At 39.0% G+C, this 21,663-nt stretch overlaps 1 protein-coding gene across 5 annotated transcripts in view; it reads left to right on the forward strand.

Moving 5' to 3' along the window:
• Nucleotides 1-21,663, forward strand: part of scn8aa (sodium channel, voltage gated, type VIII, alpha subunit a) — a 55,431-nt gene that overhangs the window by 13,805 nt on the left and 19,963 nt on the right. For 2 of the 5 annotated variants that reach the window (XM_066670384.1, XM_066670382.1), the window contains exons 3-15: nucleotides 6,572-6,689; nucleotides 7,455-7,545; nucleotides 8,778-8,906; nucleotides 10,264-10,355; nucleotides 13,034-13,255; nucleotides 14,935-14,998; nucleotides 15,161-15,302; nucleotides 16,919-17,125; nucleotides 17,302-17,583; nucleotides 17,998-18,312; nucleotides 19,997-20,132; nucleotides 20,240-20,478; nucleotides 21,424-21,597. In XM_066670384.1, coding sequence (XP_066526481.1) covers nucleotides 6,572-6,689; nucleotides 7,455-7,545; nucleotides 8,778-8,906; nucleotides 10,264-10,355; nucleotides 13,034-13,255; nucleotides 14,935-14,998; nucleotides 15,161-15,302; nucleotides 16,919-17,125; nucleotides 17,302-17,583; nucleotides 17,998-18,312; nucleotides 19,997-20,132; nucleotides 20,240-20,478; nucleotides 21,424-21,597 — 2,211 coding nt within the window. Of the gene's footprint in view, nucleotides 1-6,571; nucleotides 6,690-7,454; nucleotides 7,546-8,777; nucleotides 8,907-9,946; nucleotides 10,039-10,263; nucleotides 10,356-13,033; nucleotides 13,256-14,934; nucleotides 14,999-15,160; nucleotides 15,303-16,918; nucleotides 17,126-17,301; nucleotides 17,584-17,997; nucleotides 18,313-19,996; nucleotides 20,133-20,239; nucleotides 20,479-21,423; nucleotides 21,598-21,663 lie in introns of all 5 variants that reach the window. The other 3 variants (XM_066670385.1, XM_066670387.1, XM_066670386.1) reach the window with 3 other exon arrangements.

A 21,663-nucleotide genomic window follows, 5' to 3' on the forward strand; every position in this document is an offset into this window, starting at 1 on the left:
TAACTGTTATATTTGAACTGCAATATTTTTGTATCCTTTTTTTATTATAATTTCTAGTTATTCACAGGCAGCTCAGTTAATCTGCTTCACTCTATAGAGACAGCAGATATAACTCCACCCACAAGAAAAAACTACTAAAATACTGACTTTTATAAACTCTACAGAGGCATAGTAATCTACTTCACTCTAAAAGTAATGTAGCTATAAGTCTACCATAAATAACAGTAACTTCCGATTGACTATCTCCACCTCTTTAAATACACAGGGGGTCCTCGACTTACGACGTTGATCCGTTACTACGTCGCGTCGTAAACCGATTTTCGGTGTAAGTCGGAACATACGTACATACTGTACGTAAATAACATACTGTAAGCACTTATCCTATCCTAACACCTATCCTCCTCGGTCCCGAGCCGCGTAACCGTGTATTCTTCCGCCGCGCAACCGTGTATTCTTCCGCCGCGTAACCGTGTATTCTTCCGCCGCGTACACCAAACACGAAGATCGCGTTACGACGTTTACGACGCAAAACCACTTAAGTCGAAACAAGGCTTTATACAGTAAATGAGAGATGTGTCGTAACCACGAAACATCGTATCTTCTTTGGTAAAATATTGCATGTTGTGTGTTAATGTTGTGTAATTAAATAACACTGTGTTGCTGTAAATAAAAAATATTCGGGAAGAAAACTGTTTAGACTGTACCATATCACACGAGCTTCAGGAGGGAGGGGATTAACATGCCAACACTCAAATACTTAACAGTTAACAAACGTATTCTACATCCATACTGTTTATCTGACCTGCTATGCTTATATAACTTTGATTTTCATTCTGGTTTGCTCTTACTCTCTGCACTATTTTCCCCCTCTGCTGCATTCTACACTGATTTCCTTCCTCTACTTCATGCCATTCTCCTTGTGTCACCCTTCCACTCACTCTGCTTTCTCTATTCCCCCTACTTCTTATCCCCCCACTCTCTTCTCGTCGTCTTCTGTGAAGCTTATATGTTTCAAAGGTCAAACAAGAAGTCTAGCAGATAAAGCCAGTGCCTACATTTAGGAATCCGATCCACACATTGGTCTATTGCATCCTGTAGCTGTAACTAAGAATGTTTAAGGAGTTTTGAAGATAGCAGGAATGTGTGTTTCTGCATATAAATTTCTGGATCTTGCTGTTGATTTTGACATAACAATCACTTCAGAGAGGAAGCTTTTGACAGACAAAATGCATTAGTCCTTATGACCTTCATAGAACCGTTGAAAAGGCCTGACCTTTTGCCCCCTGCCATCTCTTTTATTGATCATCCTTTTTTTTCTTGCTGTGAGCAGCAGGTATGTTTCCTCCATTTCCTCCTCACAAGCATTTTTCTGTCTCTTTTCTTCCAGTATGTTTATGTAACACATTTTTTTACATGTAATATATTATAGATGTCTAATTCACCACAAGTCTTTTCTAACAAATTGAAAACTAGGTAAACAAAATTTTGCTGGACCACCATCCTCTGCTTAGTGTAGAGTGACCAGACGTCCTCTTTTACCCGGACATGTCCTATTTTTTAGACTTAAAAAAATGTCCGGGCGGAATTTCACAAACGTCCGGGATTTTTTTTTTTCTAGAGCTAAAATCTTCTGATTGGACGGTCTGACTGTAGAGCTACCATTATTGGTCGATAACCTTCTCTGTAAACATTTAATTGGTCAGTCTGCACGTCAGTAGTCCTTGTTTACGTCAGGCAAAGCTCATGTACCTACCACCATCTCGAGCAGCTATGCCGAAACGTAAATGTAAGTTCTCGGGTGAATTAAAAAAGAAATTCCCATGTTTTGTGTAGAAAATAAAGGTGTAAAGGACCCAAAAGCACACATTGGTTCAGCTAAACATACAACGGCTTTGAGGGGAGTGACCTCATCACCCCCTCCCACCCCCACCCCCCAAGACGTGTCCTCTTTTTCACCATCTCAGATCTGGTCACCCTAACATCGTGTATGTCATACAGGTGTCTCAACAACAGTAAAGTAGAGTCCAAAATACTTATCCTTCTTATTAGAAGTATCTGAGAATCTTTAGTGATTTATATCAATGTTATAAATATGATTTAAATGAATGGCTTTTAGTATGAGTGTGTGTGTGTGTTTTTTTTTTTATGTAACAACGTATTTAAATATAACACTGTTTAGATAAGGACATGAGTATAACACCTGATTAAATAACTTATATTTGAAACAAGAGAAAACAAAAATGGCAGCCAACTAGTAAAATTTTAAACGTTTTCTTTGTTTAATACAGTACATTTGATTATATTGGACATACTGGGGCTTCTAAGGTTTGAGTCCATGTCTTTATCCCATTTTCCACCACAGTTTTCAATACCAGGGCCTTCAGATTAATTCAGTTAGGTTTGAATAGTTGAGGTAGTAACGTTCTAACTTTGATCAGGCCAAGGAGCCAGGGTACTTAAGTTAGCATCAAGCTAACAAAGATTTTTTTAGAGGATTCAAGTCAGGGATTTCACACTAAAACAGCTGAGTATGACAAAGGCTTTCACACCACTGTATACCTTCACACTACTACTCATTACAATAATATTTCAACCAAATACACAAACACACATGAAACGACATGACTTTAGCCAACCTAATGTTATCTCTTGTCTCTGCAGCTTTGTGGTAAGAGCCTGTCCTTGCACGTGCACATTTAAACACGTTCACTCAATCAGCCAGTCAGTCAGTCAGTAAGTGATGGCTAGGCACTCCAACAATAACGTAATATACTGCATGTTTCTAATATAATAAAACTTACAGAAATTCATACAGTCCTTCAGTCTGATTGTCTGAGCCCCTGTGAATGCCAGTATATATCAATATACACAGATATCTGATCACATAACAGCAGCTGAATTCAGTAATAATGTCTACTGTTTTTTATAGACCATCGTACTGCGCACATAAACCAGAGTTGATTGGTAAGTGTTTAAATGAGGAGCTGACTAAAAGATAGCAACAGAAATCTACATTAGTCCTCCATTAATATTCATATTTAGGCTTTGGATTGAAGCATTTACTGTAATTAAATTGAATGGCGACTCTATGTATATTAATGATTTGAGCTAGAGGCTATATTTTATAGAGATTTACAACTGAAAAATAAGAGAAGGACATGCTTCAGATGTGTTTATGGTAGACCTGCTTTTTCTTTTCATGGACTTTCCAGTTTTTGTCTTAACTAATTCTTCCCTTTTCCCATTCTCTCTCTCTCTCTCTCTCTCTCTCCCTCTCTCTCTCTCTCCCTCTCTCTCTCTCTCTCTCTCTCTCCCTCTCTCTCTCTCTCTGCGGTTCCACTCTAAATTATGAAATTTTCAGTAGCTGTGTAGCCAGCCATGCATTACAAAGATGAAACCTACATGCACTTATTCAGTGTGTGTGTGTGTGTTTGTCTGTGTTTAAATGGCTTAGTATGAGTGGGTTCCCTCACATACATGTGCATGGCCCCCACATAATCGCTTCTCATGTTTCTGTGTCTGTCTAGAACAGTGTTTTGGTGCTGGATTCAGTTCTTCTGACCCCCCTCAAAGCCCTTTCCTGTTGTATGTTCCCGTTCCTGTTCATCTTAGAAGATGAACACTGATCTAGTGACTAATCTTAACACTCCTTTATAAGTGTGTTCTTCCACTCTTCCACGTAGATGTAAGGGCCTTGGTGCCCCGTTGATTTTAGTGCTGGTTTCAGCATGCAGACAGCGTGGTGGCCTTCTTCAGTCTGACCCAAATTGCTCTTGCCTTCGCCAGCCTTTGGTCACACCCTCAGAGGGATGTTTATTGAACTACACTTTCTTAAGCCACTTCTTTAACATTCCAGTGTCTATCACACAAGCCTGAGGTACACCATGCTCTTTGGTCTTTGTGTTAATTATTATTGTTAGGCATTTGAATGAGTGGATCTGTTTTGTAAGTATAGGACACTGTTATGATGCCATAAACATTATTGTTCAAGTTTTTGCCAATTTTTTGCTGTGTTTTACCTCTGAATTTCACCATCACATCACCAACTGACCACTGAGAACAAGCTCTAAATCTCTTCTCCTGCACCTGACTGTCCGTTATTAACATATCTATTAACACAATTAAAATATAGTGCTAAAGGCCACTATACACACATTTAACTCTAATATTCATTGTTCATACTGGTCACTGTTTATAAACTGCCATTTGTTTCTGCACTGCTGTCCATGATGATGATGAAGGCCCTCTCTCTCAGCTGGACTGAAGGCTGGAGCACAGTGGAGAGTGCAGATGTGCATATCACTTCTGCAAATGCACATAGTGCCCCATTAAATTTTGATGGCAGCCTCCATGTTTTATTTAAACAATTATGGAATGGAAGAAGAATGGAGAGCACCTCTTTGCTTGGTTTGAATCTTGCACATTAATAACTATGGAAGCTGTTAAGATGTTAAATTTGTCCCCTTTTCTTAAAAACTGACAGGATATAGATGTGGAGCCTGTAGAGCATCTGCATCTGTTTTGAGAATTGAGTTGCAACTGGATGCTTACATTTCGTCGTGGTCCAATTAAAAACATGTATCTCCCAAAATAGCAACTTTACAGGAGGAAGGAACAAAATATCTTAACTTTCAATGGAAGGGAAAAGTGTAAAAAGATTTTATTCCAAGTAATTTTGGAGTATTTCTATTGGTCCATTCATCATGGAGTTTTACCACAATGTGAAGGGCAGTTGCAGTAAACTAAATATCCCCCAAAAATTTTGCATTGGACAGTGATGATTACGCTGGGAAAGACGGGTACATGTTCCTGCCAATTTTTTTCAGTGTTATGGAATATCAATCATTAGAACGATAAATACTTCTGGAATTCTGACTTGTAAAAAATTCCAGGTCCAAATATCCATAATGAAACTGACTGGTAAAGATGCTAACTCAAGATATCTCTAATTACTTTTGACCTTTGATTAGTAGTGTGCATTCTAGATGAGTACAGGTTCATATATCTATAATATAGTTTATGTTATCTACAAGTCGGTATTCACTAGTAATAATAATAATATTGCCATCTAAAGCTAGAATTGCCACTAGTCAGAATACAGTGTAAATATCTGCAACTGCAGTTTTAATAAATGTAATTACAGATGAGGGAGTGAAATTACATGTAAATCATTGGTGACGTGTGACAAGTCAAAATTGGATTAAGGATATTTGGTCCTGGGAATATACTAGTGTCTATAATTTCTAGTAAAAAAGTTATAATTTATGTCTGAAATGAGAATTTCTACAAGTAAAAGCTACAACACAAATATCCTGAATTTGAAAAACTGAGTTAGGGCTTGTAATTTTAGGCTAAATTACGGGTGTAATTTTAGGCTAAAACAGCTTGCTATAATCCAATTTGTTTCTTTTTTGTGACCTGCCTAACCCTGCAAATATGATAAAACAAGTAGTTGTGTTGTTGTCTTGCTTCTTATGTAGAGAGCAGGCACTTGTTGTCCTGGCTCCTCACTTAAATCTCTCCTATCACAGAGTGAGACCTGCAATTATTTGAGAGCACCAAGTTAAGAATTAAAAAAAAACATCTAATGAGTAATTTGTCAGAATTTCAAGAAAATGAGAATGGAGAAGGAAGGGAACAAAGTGAAAATGACTAAATAGCAGCATTTCTGCTCCTCACTCCTATTTTCTGGACTATTTAGTATTATACTGTGAATAAACTAACAGTTAGTCATGTTTTCATCATATTTAGAGCCTGTTTGAAGGCGATAGTGCATGTTGCATACAGTGAGGTGTAAAGATGTCTGGCACATCATTCATTTGTGTTGGCAAGTAGCAGATGGATAATAAAGTCAAAATACACAGACAAATATCAGTTTCTCACTAATCAGTACAGAAGAAAGCAGTGACCTGCATATATAGCATATTAGCATATATCCGTTAGAAAACATACAGCTGTTTAGCAAACAATTGAGTGCATCATGAGTTCAGTACATTTCACTGAAAATACTTTTTTGAATCGATTCAGAATTGATTTTATTATTTACATCTTCCAAATGCAGTCTGGCAAAAGTAGGCAGGCCTGGCTGTGTTTTACATGTCATTTATGTTTATTTTTTATGTCATACAATATCACACTATCAAAAATATGTTTTGCTAAGTTATCATTTCATTCCAAAATACAGAATAAAGCAGAATCCTACTCTGTATCAGAAACCCTTGGTAATTTGAGAATAGTGCTGTGATAATGCTGACAATATAAGAGATGTTATGTTTTCGTTGTCATTTATTTCCCAGAGTCAAATCTATTTTTCCAGAAGCTGTTTGTTTGGTCTGATCTGTGAATAACACTTACTCATTGAATTTTGTCATTGTTTTCACTAAATCATCATATGATGATGATGATGATGATGAGGAAGTTGATTATTTTAAATGCCTAAACTGTGCATAATAAGGTTTGGTATAAATCTAACCTAAGCTTCTCTTTCTCTCTCTTGTGTGTGTGTGTGTGTGTGTGTCTTCTGCCATCTTGTTTCTGCCTCTGTCTCCTGTCTTTTTTTCTCTCTTTGCAGACATTTATAGTGGTAAACAAAGGAAAAACAATCTTCCGCTTTAGTGCCACGTCCTCCCTGTACATGATAAGTCCTTTTAATCTTGCTAGGCGAATAGCTATTAAAATTTTGATACATTCATATCCTTTCAAGCTGCCTGTGTATGAGAACTGTCTGAATGTCCTGTTTATTCCTGAAGTGCCCTCTCTTTCAAGCTTGAGACTAATGATGCTGCCAAAAAAGACCACAGTGCATGTCATGCTTTGTTTTAGGCTCAAGATTTCTCACCAACAAGATTCTGTCATTAATTGTGTGCATTTGAAGGCTGCCATCTTGATTCCTGAAAGAGAGAAAAGAGGCTGAGGTCACATAGAGCCTTGCATATGTACCACATTTGCATTTGACATACTTATTGAACTGAATCAGGAGTGACTGGTCAGCAACTCATCACAGTTTATGAGAACACAGCACTATAGTCTGCTTTGCCAAGGGAAATGTGAAGAATGGCTAGTCATTTGTAATTTCTCAGTCCCAGAAATTGATTTTACACTGATGGTTTGGATAAAAATCATTAACAAAGTTGTCCCTTATCATCAGTTAAGTTAATAACCAGTTAAGACATGTCTTAAGATTGTGACCTCCAATAAATACTGAGGTTTTAGATGTTTAAGTTTGTTTGCTGTTTAAAGGAGACTTGCAAAAGGTCGATATGATTTTTTTGGTCAAGGTTTATTTAGGACATTGTTGTACATTATATGTCAATTTGTACCACAATTTATTGGGGGTAGCCCAGACAACTGTTATATTAGTCTCATAGGTCTATTTATTTTGATGTGTATTTATTGTTAAGTATTTATTTTTCTATTTCTTTTGCAATAATGTCAGTTTCCTTAACTCTTTCATACATTATTCAGCATGATCATCATGTGTACCATTTTGACCAACTGTGTATTCATGACTTTTAGTAATCCTCCTGAGTGGTCCAAACAAGTAGAGTAAGTACTCGCTCCACATTGCATTCTTAACCAAAACAGATTTATAGCTTTTGGTTGCGTTAAAGGCTAAGCACCACTTAATGGTCCTCCATGAATATTTCACATTATTGTAGTTACTGACAGATATAAGTATGAATTAAAATGAAAATAGCAGCTTAATTTGCTTTAAAACTGACAATTTTATTAAATTGACGTAAAAACCCGAGCTCGCTACGGAAATTCTTGAACGCAACCATGTGACGTCACTGGTGGACAACAGCTGAACAACGCCGTGGTAAAACACCGTTATGATTGACTGTTATGACAGTATCTAGCTAAATAACCAACATTATTCATGACAATAGCCTAGCAATAAGCTAAACTCAAATGTAGAGGTACCGTTATTCTTGTAAATGTGACAAATGTAAATGTGTAAAAGTCGGACTCGAATTCATCCGACACTATAAACCTCCGTAATGCAGCTACGTAGCCGAGTATAATCTGAGCCACCGAGTTTAGCAAGTCAAGCTAACGTTAACTAACACCAACTAAAACAGGCGAAGTGAGTGTCCTTACCCTGTTTACCTCCATGTTACAGAGGCTCTTGAACACCTTTCGTTGGTGTCCTTACATGCCCATATTGTTGGAAAAGCGCCAGTGAAATGAGCTACAGATAACGGAGTGAGCGGATGGTCCTTTCCAAAGTGCCCGTTTAAAGTTGACAAATTTAGTCCATTTTCTGGATATTTTGGGATCTTTGGGCCATTTGTGCACAGATGTCCCACTGTACATTGAATGATTGCAGCCAAAAACAACACACCTTTTCATCATTTTGCATTAAATTAAGTGCAGCTTCTAGAGTTGTTGTCCACCATCTACGTCACAGGCAAGACGCCTATTAGAGTTTCCCAACACCGTTGGGGGGGGACCAACGGTCTTTTAAACCTTATTCCTTGAATTAGTAAGAAATAACATGTTTTCTGACTATCAATAAACACAAGTTAGGAACTCAAACTCCACTGTATTTATTTGTTTGACACTTTCATATCGCTGGTGCTTAGCCTTTAAAGGGATGTCTTTCTAACACACATAACAATATAGGCCAGTTTGCATTAGTATATAACCGATGGGCATTTTAGAAAGTAAATATGTATCAGATTCCACAGTTTTTGGGAGCTCTTAAATGTTTTGTTTGTTTTGTCTTTTAAGAAATGTGTCACATCTATCTTCTCGTTCCTTCATCACCTCTTTAGGTACACATTCACAGGAATTTATACATTCGAATCAGCTGTAAAAATCATTGCCCGTGGTTTCTGTATAGATGACTTCACATTCCTAAGAGACCCATGGAACTGGCTGGATTTCATGGTCATCTCAATGGCGTAAGTATCCCCTTCCAAACACATCTACTGCCTTTATTAGGTCTTATTGTAGTATTTATAGCAGCAGGATCAGGTTTCAGCACTACACTGCAGGTCTATAATGTACGCTGTAAAAGAAGAGTCTTGCCAAGTGAGAGCATCTTAGGCCTTACAGGTAAAACCTCTCATTATATCATTTCTCACTGGTAATATATTTTCAACCAATTTCTAGAAATAATAAGAGAATAATACAATATTAATGAATATTAATTGAAGAAACATTAAAGGCTAACTATACTGAGTTGGTTTTACTTGCCAAGCAATTTATTTTTGCAGTTTATGAACAGAACCCTCAAGCTCTACCAAAGTGAGCAGTTTAAACACACATCCAAAGAATTTTTTTCTCCTTTTTTTTTACTTTCTCTTTTTCTTCCTCTGTCTTCCTTTCTCTTCGACGTGCGAGGCGTATACTGTGTCCTGCTGCTGGCTCAGAATGATCACGCTTTTTTCTCTCTGCTCCTCTTAAGATTGTTTACATTTACAATGATCCAGAAGCAGTGTTTATTCCAATTCACTGGCGTCTCCCGGCACACCCATATCATCAACACACTCTGCTGATTTAAACCCTTCTATTTCTCTCTGTCTGTCTTGTTTTCTCTCTCCAAGTCATTTTTTGTGTTTAAGGTTCTACTTTAATAAGTTAAGTTCAGGGTGGCTGTGGTATCACTGACGCTAGACATGGCTTTTAAGCTCTGTTTGAGCTGGACTAGTTATACACGAGTTTACAAAGCTTAATAATAGATAGTCATTGTTAGTTACTATTGTGTCCGTGGCCTCCCTTTGACATGAATATTAAGACTTTCAATCCAGAGTAAATGAAATGAACCCAGCTCTTATATCTCAACACCAGCTTTAGTCGTTCTGTTTTTTATACACACTGTTATTCTGTCATACGTAGAAGCCCAAAGAGTTACCATCAGTTACTTTTGATGCATGAATATGGAAGTCAACCATATTCTATCATGACATGTCTCTGTGTAACTTTGATTTGATTATTGCAGGTATATAACAGAGTTTGTAAACCTAGGCAATGTCTCAGCTCTGCGCACGTTCAGAGTGCTGAGGGCATTGAAAACAATTTCTGTAATCCCAGGTAAGAGCGTGTGTAAACGGGAGGGGCCGGGTCGGTGTTAGGTGTGTGTGCGTGTGTGTACGTACGTGTGTGTTTTTTCCTTTTTCTATTCCTTTCTTCCCCCCCCTCTCCTTGGACAGGCTCTGTGAGTGGCGTAGCTCCTGGTCCGGTGACGTGGTAGTGGTGTATTTGCTGTGTTTGTGGTGGTCATTCTTGGTGTCTGTGTGTGATCCTCCCTTATTTCAGATATGTAACAGAGTTTGTGGACCTGGGGAATGTATCTGCGCTGAGAACATTCAGAGTTCTCCGAGCATTGAAAACTATCTCTGTCATTCCAGGTGAGGCCCAATTTAAACACTGAGGCTGAGTTGTTCTGTTTGACCCGTTTCCATTTACTTTCCGTTTGATTTTAGTGTTATTATTTCAGCAGAGGTTAATTTGGAATCAAACGTTTACTTTGCTTTTTTTAACCTCTAAAATGATCAAAAATGGTACCTATACATTTTTGATAGGCTTTGCAGTCTACTATTCCACTGCGGTTAAAGTCCCATAGTATCAGCACTCCCTTTAATTATAAAAGACGTTAACTAACTAGGAAAGTTTTATGGCGTAGCAGAAAACGAAACCCAAAAACCTCTGTAGAACAGTTGAACTTGTCTTATCTACTCATTTCTTATGGTGAACTGGGAACAAATTTATAGAAATGGAACACAACCGAGTTTGATTTAACCGTTTGTATTCTGGTAAGAAGCATATTGCTACTTTAGTGTAAAGTGAAGGGGTGTTACAGTTTAATCTAAGAGCATTAACTTCGTGAATATATGTAAACATTCAGAGTAATTCAGAACTTTTGTTGTGCTACACAAAGCAGAAATGGCTCATGGCATGTTATAAGCAGAAGTTACATCTGATGGCCATGTCATATTTGAAGAGATTATATATGTGTTATAGATAATATTTAGAGGTATTTAACCTTACTGTCTTTACATTCCTCAGATGAAAATTGCATAAGCTTTTAATGAACTCTCAAAGAAAACACTTCTTATGTATTTATGAAGACTGCCAAGCCTAGTTTGTGATATATTTTATGCTGCATGATGCTTTGGAAGACACTTGCTTTTATAATATTAGCCTACTAAGAGCTTGGCCTACTGTTTTTGTTTTATTTAATTTAATTTTTGTCTTATTTCACTTCTTTTATTATTATTTTTTTACCTTATTTGCAGTGAACATCCTTACATGAAATGCACCTTGAAAATATAAACAGAAAACAGAAAAAAAAGGCTGCACAAAATTTCTGGAGGTTTTGCCAAAATGCTTTAAATTAAATGTATAACTAATGTCCTATATATGACTATATAACAGTACAGGTACTGACTTTTATATGGCAGTGAAGGTTTCCCAGACAGAGGATGTCATTATGAAGATTTTTTTTCTAATTAATTTAATCAGTCCTTGTCCCTGCTCATATTGAGTCCCATCCTGTAATCTTCCTTTAAAATGTAATGTGTTTTGCCATTCTCTGAAACGGTAATTGATTTATTAATTATGCTCTTATGTACCAGCAGCTTAGTAAACAGAATATTTTTCAGATAATGTTTTACTTCCCTTTCCCACAAGCACCAATTATCTCATAGAACAACCACTGAGCTTGCTATAAGACCCCATCTCTAATCACTGTGTTTTGCTCAGAGGAATCCTACGGTACAGAAAGAAAACGCATTTAACAGATTTGAGTTGACTTAAAGGGACTATTTCTTTAAGGGAAATTATTAGCCGAACCACAGTAGTGTTACACCTATAAACAGTCCAATGTCCCGGTGGCTATGGGCATTCCATTGTGTCTGAGTGAAGTACAAAGGGCTTGTTGGTTATGGGCCAGTGCAATTTTAATTACATTGTGATTTGCCAAGTCCAATGGAGCTGCGTGAAACTTCAGCATTGGACTTCGACTGATCAGCCTTAGAGTTTAAATGACTTGCATGTGTTCCCCACCCCCTCTCCTGTGCCTGCTCCTCTCTTCTCTGTCATGGCCCTCTTGTTGTGCTGCAATAAAAAAGTAATGGATGTCAGGATCTTCTCTGTGTTAGAAGGAGTCCTCTCTTTGTTGCTAAGGATATTTCTCTTAAGGTTAATCCTGGAACAGTGGGATCAGGCCTTAGCTTGACTGCGTTTGTGTAAACTGAGACAGATTCCTAAATGTTGTTTCAAACACAGACCACTGTTTTCTCCGTGTTTCCAGAGAATGAGCAGTGTAAAGAGATGGCTCCCGAACAATGTCTGTGTAATTATATGTGACTATACTGGTTTTACTAAATGATTAATCTTGCCTTTATTGTTCTGTGTGATTGTCATATTTCTCAGTGTATAAAGGAGATCTAGGCATGAAATCAGCAATTGGCTTATATCTTGGAAATTTTACCCGGGCTAAAGCTATGGATTGTCAGTGACCAGAGTTCTTTAAGAGAATATTAATGTTAACTTTAGGATTCGCACACCACTTCTACCACCTACTACACTGTAAAAAATATTTGTTTCTTCTCTACCATTTATCCAGATCCATACAGAATTTTTTTTATTATTTCTTCAGCCTTTACGCTTGCTGGACAAAATTAAGTTATAAAATCTGATTGATGCAGCTAATAATAATATCATAGTGCCCTCTGTAAGATGTGGTATGTCAAATTTGTAAGATGTCCAAACGTGTCTGGAAATGGGGTTGTATTTCTGGACTGTACAAGGAATTGCCTGCCAGTTCAATGTGTTTTCAATATAATATTTTGTTACAGTGTAGTCAGACATTAGAATATCCGCTGTATAAAATTGGCTGCACCACTGGGGTGGTACCAACCTTTCTAACCATACCTTTGGTTTCCTTATCATGCCTTGAGACCCCTATCATCCACAACTGGCAAGTGGCCACATGTACAACTCCCTGTGTTCCTTTTTTGTGCTTGTATGTGTGTGTATTGTGTGCGTGTGTGTGCGCGTGGATATGTTTTCTACCACACCTCAGGTCTGAAAACCATTGTGGGAGCCTTGATCCAGTCAGTGAAGAAGCTGTCAGATGTGATGATCCTCACTGTATTCTGCCTCAGCGTGTTTGCCCTCATTGGCCTGCAGCTCTTCATGGGAAACCTGCGGCAGAAGTGCGTCTTCTGGCCCATTAACATCAATGAATCCTACCAAGGAAATGGAAGCCGTAGCTTCAACTGGAATGAGTACATCTTGAATGAGAGTGAGCAGCATCGAACACACTGTCACACGGCGCATACGCTTACACAACTGACCTTCAAAGGGTTCTGGGTGAAGGACACTCATGCTCTATAATGATTAAAGCAAAATACAGCCCAGGACACTAAGCATTTATTGAGTGCTGAGATTTATTAGGTGTACAATTATTTGCGAAAGTATTTTTGTGTAAGGTATAATTGTAAATCAATTTTTTTTGTCATTTTTTTCAACTACAAATGCAATTATTAAAAAGAAACATATCTTAAAAACTACATTCTCATTCACTGACACTGAATTCACCATGGGGCGGCACGGTGGGGCAGCAGGTAGTGTCGCAGTCACACAGCTCCAGGGGCCTGGAGGTTGTGGGTTCGATTCCTGCTCCGGGTGACTGTCTGTGAGGAGTTGGTGTGTTCTCTCTGTGTCTGTGTGGGTTTCCTCTGGGTGCTCCGGTTTCCTCCCACAGTCCAAAAACACACGTTGGTAGGTGGATTGGCGACTCAAAAGTGTCCGTGTCCGTGTGTGTGTGTGTTGCCCTGTGAAGGACTGGCGCCCCCTCCAGGGTGTATTCCCGCCTTGCGCCCAATGATTCCAGGTAGGCTCTGGACCCACAGCGACCCTGAACTGGATAAGGGTTACAGATAATGAATGAATTCACCATCTTCAAATTGTCAAAATCAAAACTGACACATACTTTTGGATACAAGATTACAGTAATCCCTTGATACTTCACCGTTTATCTTTCGCAAATTTGCTATTTCGCGTTTTTCAAGGGGGCTTATGGCCACTATATCTTGGATATTGAGGGAAAATCTAGGAAAACCGTGAAAGATGAATAGCCAAAATATTTCATTAAATCCATTAAAATTTCATAGACTAGGCCTGTAGGTGACAAAATATATCATTTACAAGTATTTCTTACGTACAGTACATGTATTGTTCACGTCCACATCCGAGTGAAATTTACGGACACTAAATCACAGCTTAGGAATGACTCTATTAAAGAAACTGGTAGGATATCACATGTAGTTCCAGCTGAAAAACATTATAGAACGACTGTTTAATGCAAAGGGTGGGTTGTTAACAGTGACAGGGAGGGTTTTAAAAATCCAAATACTCGGATACATTAAATACATAAAAAAAAATACCTTTCCTCTACTTCACTTCGTTTTTCACAGGTGGTCTTGGAACGCATCCCCCGCACATGTTTTGCAGTTTTTCTTTGATGGAACTCAACAAAACAGTGATGAATACATTCTTCTCACTTGCCATTTTCAAAATGCTTTATAGGATATTTTTTGTTTAATAAAATGATCAGTTTTAATACAATGCAATAATAAAATTACAAAAAGACTGGAGAATGTTTAAGTTGCAAAGAAAAATAAGCAGCATTTTAAAAATGTTGTATACCTAATATGATTTGTTTTACAATATAGAAATATATATTATAAGACTGTATTTGCCTTAAATCAGACTTGGGGCTGTAAACTTCAGAAGTATGGACAATTTCATTAATTCATTCATTCATTGTCTGTAACCTCTTATCCAGTTGAGGGTCACGGCTATTTCATTTAGTTTGTCTGAATCTGAAATGAAGCAGAACTGAGTGCCTGGACTAAATGAACTAAATTCAGTTTTGAAATCATGTAATTAACATAAATTCTTTCCTCTCTTTGTCATCAGCCAATTTCTACTTCCTCCCCGGCAGCTTAGATGCTCTTTTATGTGGGAACAGCTCAGATTCTGGGTGAGATTGCCTGCTTTGCTAATTTCTTACATCTAGTCCAACAAATGTAAAAGCCTCACCGATCAATAATCACTTATAAATGTTCTTGATACACTGCAGCGTATTTAAATCAGTCTTAAAGCTAGAGCGAATAATTCAGTCTCGTTATGTGTTTCTGCTTAGTCGTTGTCCTGAGGGCTACACATGTATGAAGGCTGGGCGGAATCCTAACTATGGCTACACCAGCTTCGACAGCTTTGGCTGGGCTTTCCTGGCACTTTTCCGACTCATGACGCAAGACTTCTGGGAAAACTTGTACCAGCTGGTAAGGGTCATGTGTTTTTTTCCCTCAAATAAATGCTCAATCAGGCATGTCTTTTTTCAGTGATATCGTTGGCATCATGTTTTTTCTGTCTGTCCTTGTGGCTCTTATGGGATATTGTATGGGATAATTTATATAAATGTTGGTTTAAACGGCAAACAAATTTAGAAGTTTATAAATACATATTCAAAAATAATATAATGAAAAGCCTTCTCTCAGTCTTCTATACACCCCAGTATAAGGCATTGTATAAAACTGAAACAGTCTGTTCGAGTAGGTCTTTGCGTTTGGCCACTGCATTGCAAAGAAGGTTGTAGGCCACCCTATAGCAGTTGGAACACTTTAGGATTTTACAGGAGCGACTGGGATGAAGCATGAAATATTAACCTGGAGATTAGAGCGCTGGCAGGCAAGCAAATGAGAAATGACTGTCAGATGGGAGTTTCTCAGCACATAGCTACCCTATTTTTGGTCCAAGCTTAGAGTCCATGTTTTTAATATTCGTCCACTTTGCCTTCGTGCTCTATCCTAGCCCTGCTCATCTGCATCAACCTGGATTATATTCATTTCCTAATGATATAGTCATTGCCCTGTGTAAAGCCTTCTGTTTCATCAATATTTGGAGTTGAATTAAACGGGGTTCTATGTTTTTTATGTATGTTTTTTTTGTCTTTCACACATGGACTCTTCACTCTCCCAGTACTTCAATAATTAATGACTCATTATTCCAAATACAAAACATGAAAGGAATTTAATTGTTGGTATTTTTTTAAAATGTTTGTCACAAATCCTTATTCTCTAACAGCTGACCAGCGTACTGAAGCGAATTTTGTTGACTATGCTTGTGACTGCTGTAAAGTGCATCCATAATAAATGTTCTGTGCAATGGCAAACATGTCCCAGTGAGAGCAGTCCCAAGCTATACTCAACTCTCTCTACCCCGGGTCTCCAGGCTAGAAGGCTAGCATCTCGACTATTCAAAAAACAGTTCCACCGACTAAACTAAACTAAACTAAACTAAAGTTTATATAACAAGTTTACCATTTTTAATTCATAATTACCGAGTTCCTTATCGTAGTGCACTCACTGTACTTATTTATATTCATTTTTCAGATGTGCTTAATTTACTTTTTTGTGAGGTTTTTTTGATGAAATTGCTTTGTTAGATGTGTACAGCCATAAGACTGCATTATGTATTCAGGTTCCTTCCTGATATATGTAACTCACATATGTTTAAATATACATCCGCCTGTCTTAATTTTCCTTACAAATCTGAATATCCCTCACATTCCAGCACCCCTGAGGGGGCAGTGGTCCCCAGTCCTGTCTGTGTAATAGGACTGATGTATATGCATGCATGCTGTGTTCATGTGAAACTAGGTCGCAAAGAAGCAACGGAGGCTCTGTATAATAAAAGGTTATTTGCATTTTTCAAAGACTTTCTGATCACAGGATGTCTGTTTCTTCATCATCTTTACAACAGCACATAATGCAGAATGCCGTAATGAAATTTGCCCTGAAAATTGAGACCTAAACATTAAAGTAGTGGGTGACAAGCTGCAGATTGATGTGAAACTATTGAGAACTGTAAAAGTGAAACCCTGCACTCTTCTCTACAGACTCTGCGGGCAGCAGGGAAGACCTACATGATCTTCTTTGTGCTGGTAATCTTCGTGGGTTCTTTTTACCTTGTGAATCTGATCCTGGCTGTAGTAGCCATGGCTTACGAAGAGCAGAATCAGGCCACCATGGAGGAGGCAGAGCGGAAAGAAGCTGAGTTTAAAGCCATGCTTGAACAGCTTAAGAGACAGCAGGAGGATGCCCAGGTGAGCCTGCGTTTATTTGCTTGTGTTATTGTATATTGTGTATCTAATTTAAATCTCTCCTTCCACTACTAATAGCAGTAGTTTTCCATAATTAGACATAGATGTTCTTCTTGTTCATCAGGATTTAGAGTCGCATTTTGTGGTTGGGCTAACCTCCTTGTTGTTTGCCTCCACAGGCGAATGCCATGGCCACATCAGCAGGTACAGTATCGGAAGATGCAGTGGAGGATGACGGAGGGGGCAACCTGTCATGCAGCTCCTCGGAAATGTCCAAGCTTAGCTCCAAAAGTGCCAAGGAGCGGCGAAACCGTAAGAAGAAGTGGAAGCAGAAGGAACAGGACAAGGAGAAGGGAGACAGTGAGAAATTTGTGAAGTCTGAATCAGATGATGGCAGCAAGAGGAGTAGATTCCGTTTCCCTGACAACCGCTTAGGACGTAGGACGTCCATCATGAACCAAGTGAGTTTGGGGAATGTGTGTGTCTGTGTGTTTAGGGACTCATGAGAAGCAGAAGATGCACAGGTAAATCTGATTTCACTTTATGTCAATTAATAAAAAATGGTAAAAACCATGAAGGTCCATAGATTCCTGTATTTTCTTTGATATATTGTATTAAAACACATAGCCTAGATAACACAGGTGGTCTTGATAATCTGCCAGCAAAGGTTTGCCATGTAAAGCAGAATAGGGACCTCATTTCTACACAAATTGCTTGTTTAGGTGAAACAGCATTACTAAAGAGTTATTGAAGAGTTGTTTGTGAATTGAACGTCTAATTCACAAACCTTCCATTAGTTTAAGGGTTAAATAAGGAGAAACCCTGAAGTATGGAGGGCAGGGGAACTCTTACTCCTTTCTTCCGCTTTCCTCCAGTCTCTCCTCAGCATCCCTGGCTCACCCTTCTTGTCACGCCACAACAGCAAGAGCAGCATCTTTAGCTTCAAAGGCCGCTGCCGGGACGCTGGTTCTGAGAACGAGTTTGCAGACGATGAGCACAGCACAGTGGAGGAGTGTGAGGAGCCACGCGGCTCCCTGATCAGTCCGTACCGCCGCAGCAGCTACAGTGGCTACCACGGCAAGCGCAATAGCACGGTGGACTGCAACGGGGTGGTGTCCCTGATCGGGCCTGGGCCTGGAGGACGCCTTCTGCCTGAGGTGATAATAGATAAGGCAGCTTCTGACGACAGCGTAAGGAAGGCTATGAGTAGATCAGTCTAGGCATGGACGTCTTTCCTTTGGAGGCTTGGCTTTCTCCTCTCCTTCTCTCTCCTTCTCTCTGTTTCTTTCTCTTTTTTTTTGTTGGTAATGTCTTTTTTTGTTCTTCTATAATTTGCTGTTCTGTTTTGTTCTGAGTTGAAGCTCTGCTGACAGTCTGAGTATACTGCCCTATGCCTAATGGAAATTGAAAAAGATGAAGCGAAACAAAACTGCAGTCTTGCTGCCAGAAGCACTGACAGAGACAATGTTATTCATAGGTCTCATTAGTTACTTACTAATTTGCATATAGGCATGAAATTTTTGATTTTACAGTGATTACAGTGGTAGATCTTTGTCACTGGGACAAAAATAACGGTGTAAATTTGGGTCTGTCATATCCCATAGCCTCCACAAGAATATCATCACATTTGTATCTGTCCTGTACAATGACACATACTCATTCATTCATTCATTATCTGTAACTGCTTATCCAATTCAGGGTCGCGGGGTTCCAGACCCTACCTGGAATCATTGGGCGCAAGGCGGGAATACACCCTGGAGGGGGCGCCAGTCCTTCACAGGGCAACACAGACACACATTCACTCACACCTACGGACACTTTTTTTGAGTCGCCAATCCACCTACCAACGTGTGTTTTTGGACTGTGGGAGGAAACCGGAGCACCCGGAGGAAACCCACACGGACACAGGGAGAACACACCAACTCCTCACAGACAGTCACCTGGAGCGGGAATCGAACCCACAACCTCAAGGTCCCTGGAGCTGTGTGACTGCGACACTAACCTGCTGCACCACCGTGCCACCCATGACACATACTTATTTATCAACTTATTTATCACTTTTAACATGAGAAATTGTAATGTAATTCTGAGATCCCATTCACTCCATCTCATATTTGTCTTTCCGGCTCTAGAGACAAAGCAGAGAGCTTCTTTTTCTTTTTTCTTATTCTTATAGTTTTCTTTCTTTTCTTTTTATTACTATTTCATTTATTTGATCTCTTTTCTCTGTAGTTAATTTCTACTTCCTCTATGAATGGACAGTCAGCTACTCTCTTTCCTCACTGTAGCTAGCATGGTAGTCTGCAATTCTTAAAAAAAAAAATTCTCTCAGAGAGTCCTTGTGGTTCTAGCTGCAGCATGAAAGTGGACTGATGGATTATGGTGTCTATGATTTTTCCTCTCTGACTCTTCTGACTGAGTGCATGCTGATGCACGTTAACTGCCGCTCCTCTGGCTTCCTGTATGGTGCAATAACATGGAGTCTTCAGAAAAGAGGAGAGAGAGAGTGTGTGTGTATGTGTGTGTGTGTGTGGAGGGAGGCTGAATGTGCTTTAAGTAGACTGATTTAATTAACTAGAGATCTAACGTGCTTTCAACACAAAGATCTTCTCGTCCCAGACATCTGTGCACCATGGTGAAGAGTCTCTGTGAAGAAACACCCAGATATCTTTAGCTCATCTCCTCTCCTCTGCCTGAAGCCGACATGATGTTGCTCTAAAATGTATTAAACCGACAAACTGACGTTTCTAAAAAATCTCTTTGCTTTATTCCTGTGATTCTCTTTTAAATTTCAGCCACAAGTGATGCTGTTTGGTAAAATTTGGTTCGCTTTATTAATGCCGTCATTTAACAGCAGCACTTCTCCCCCGACAGCCAACGACTGACATTGAGATAAAGAAGAAACTCTCAGGCTCTCTAATGGTTTCTATGGACCAACTCAATGCTTCTTTTGGGCGAAAAGAACGGGCAAACAGCGTCATGAGTGTAATCACAAACACATTAGTAGAAGGTAAATTCTTTTGTTCCTTTATGTTTTATATTTACAGCGGAAAAAAAAAATACAAGGTACTGATCACACAAAATAATTGTGCCTTATTTTACACTCTGTGTTCACAGAACTGGAAGAATCTCAGAGGAAGTGTCCGCCATGTTGGTACAAGTTTGCAAACATCTTCCTCATCTGGGAGTGCTGCCCTATTTGGTTGAAAATCAAGGAAATTGTGAATCTGATCGTGATGGATCCCTTTGTAGACTTGGCCATCACTATATGCATTGTCCTCAACACTCTCTTCATGGCCATGGAGCACTATCCAATGACTCCACAATTTGAACATGTGTTGACAGTGGGCAACCTGGTGAGGATCATAAAGCTAGCTTCCGGGTTCTATGTATGGCTGGCCTGAATGTTTCAGTTACACATGCACATGCACATACACACTCCTCTGTCTTCAGCCTGATTGAGATACAGTGCTATAGATTGAGGCAGTGTTCACAGCCCAGTGGGAGGCCACATTAATATTTTATGTTGCCTGATCGATGAGCAGCTCTAAAATGGTGCCTAGTATTCAAACCTGTGTAGTTTCCTGCTCCTGTGTTCTGGATTGATGCTACTGTGAGCTTAAAGACAGAACCAGCTTATTATTAGACTGTATATTTAACATGTTCACTATCATTCTCTGTGTCTCTCGCGGTCTCTAATAAACACACATATACACACACACATACACAACCAAACAGTATTGATCACCGTTTTTCACTGCCAGGTTCTTGCAGGACATTATTTGTTCAGCGTTACTCAAGATAATAAATCCGTGCTGTCATCATTGTAAAATATATTGGCTACAGGTCATGGTTCGCCAGATTCTGTACTGTACTGTGCTGTGACCTGCCGAATGGTCACGTACTGCACATGACGCACATTACAAGCAGTGGCTTCAAAATAACTTGAAAAATTCTCCAGAAACCAGTGAGTTAAGGCCACCTTGACTGCTCTTCTTCTTTGGCAAAATGTAAAAGTCTCCTTTGATAATTCACTATTCTAGGATCATTTTACAGCACTCTGTTAGTAAACATCAAAAGCCTTTGTTGTGCTTGGTGCCAGGTTGAACATGAATTAGACATAAAGAAAGGCTAGATCTAGATAGATACCTAGATGAGTGGTCTCAAATTGAGTCTGGATCTGTACTGAGTGGCTTAGTTTCAGAATAATTGCCATCTCCATTTAGCACAAAATTATTATTCATTAGCAAACTAATGACTATATCGATAACACGTTTCTCAAACTGCATTGCCATTTACAGGTGTTTACAGGAATCTTCACTGCCGAAATGGTTGCCAAGCTGGTTGCTATGGACCCTTACTACTACTTCCAGGAGGGCTGGAACATCTTTGATGGTTTCATTGTGAGCTTGAGCTTGATGGAGCTTGGACTGGCCAATGTGGAAGGCCTTTCTGTGCTGAGATCATTCAGATTGGTAAAAATATACCCCTTATACACTTTGTGTCCATGTTGTAACAATATTTTTGAATGAATATGTTAG

Source organism: Hoplias malabaricus, chromosome 5, assembly GCF_029633855.1.
Source record: "Hoplias malabaricus isolate fHopMal1 chromosome 5, fHopMal1.hap1, whole genome shotgun sequence".
Classification (NCBI taxonomy): domain Eukaryota; kingdom Metazoa; phylum Chordata; class Actinopteri; order Characiformes; family Erythrinidae; genus Hoplias; species Hoplias malabaricus.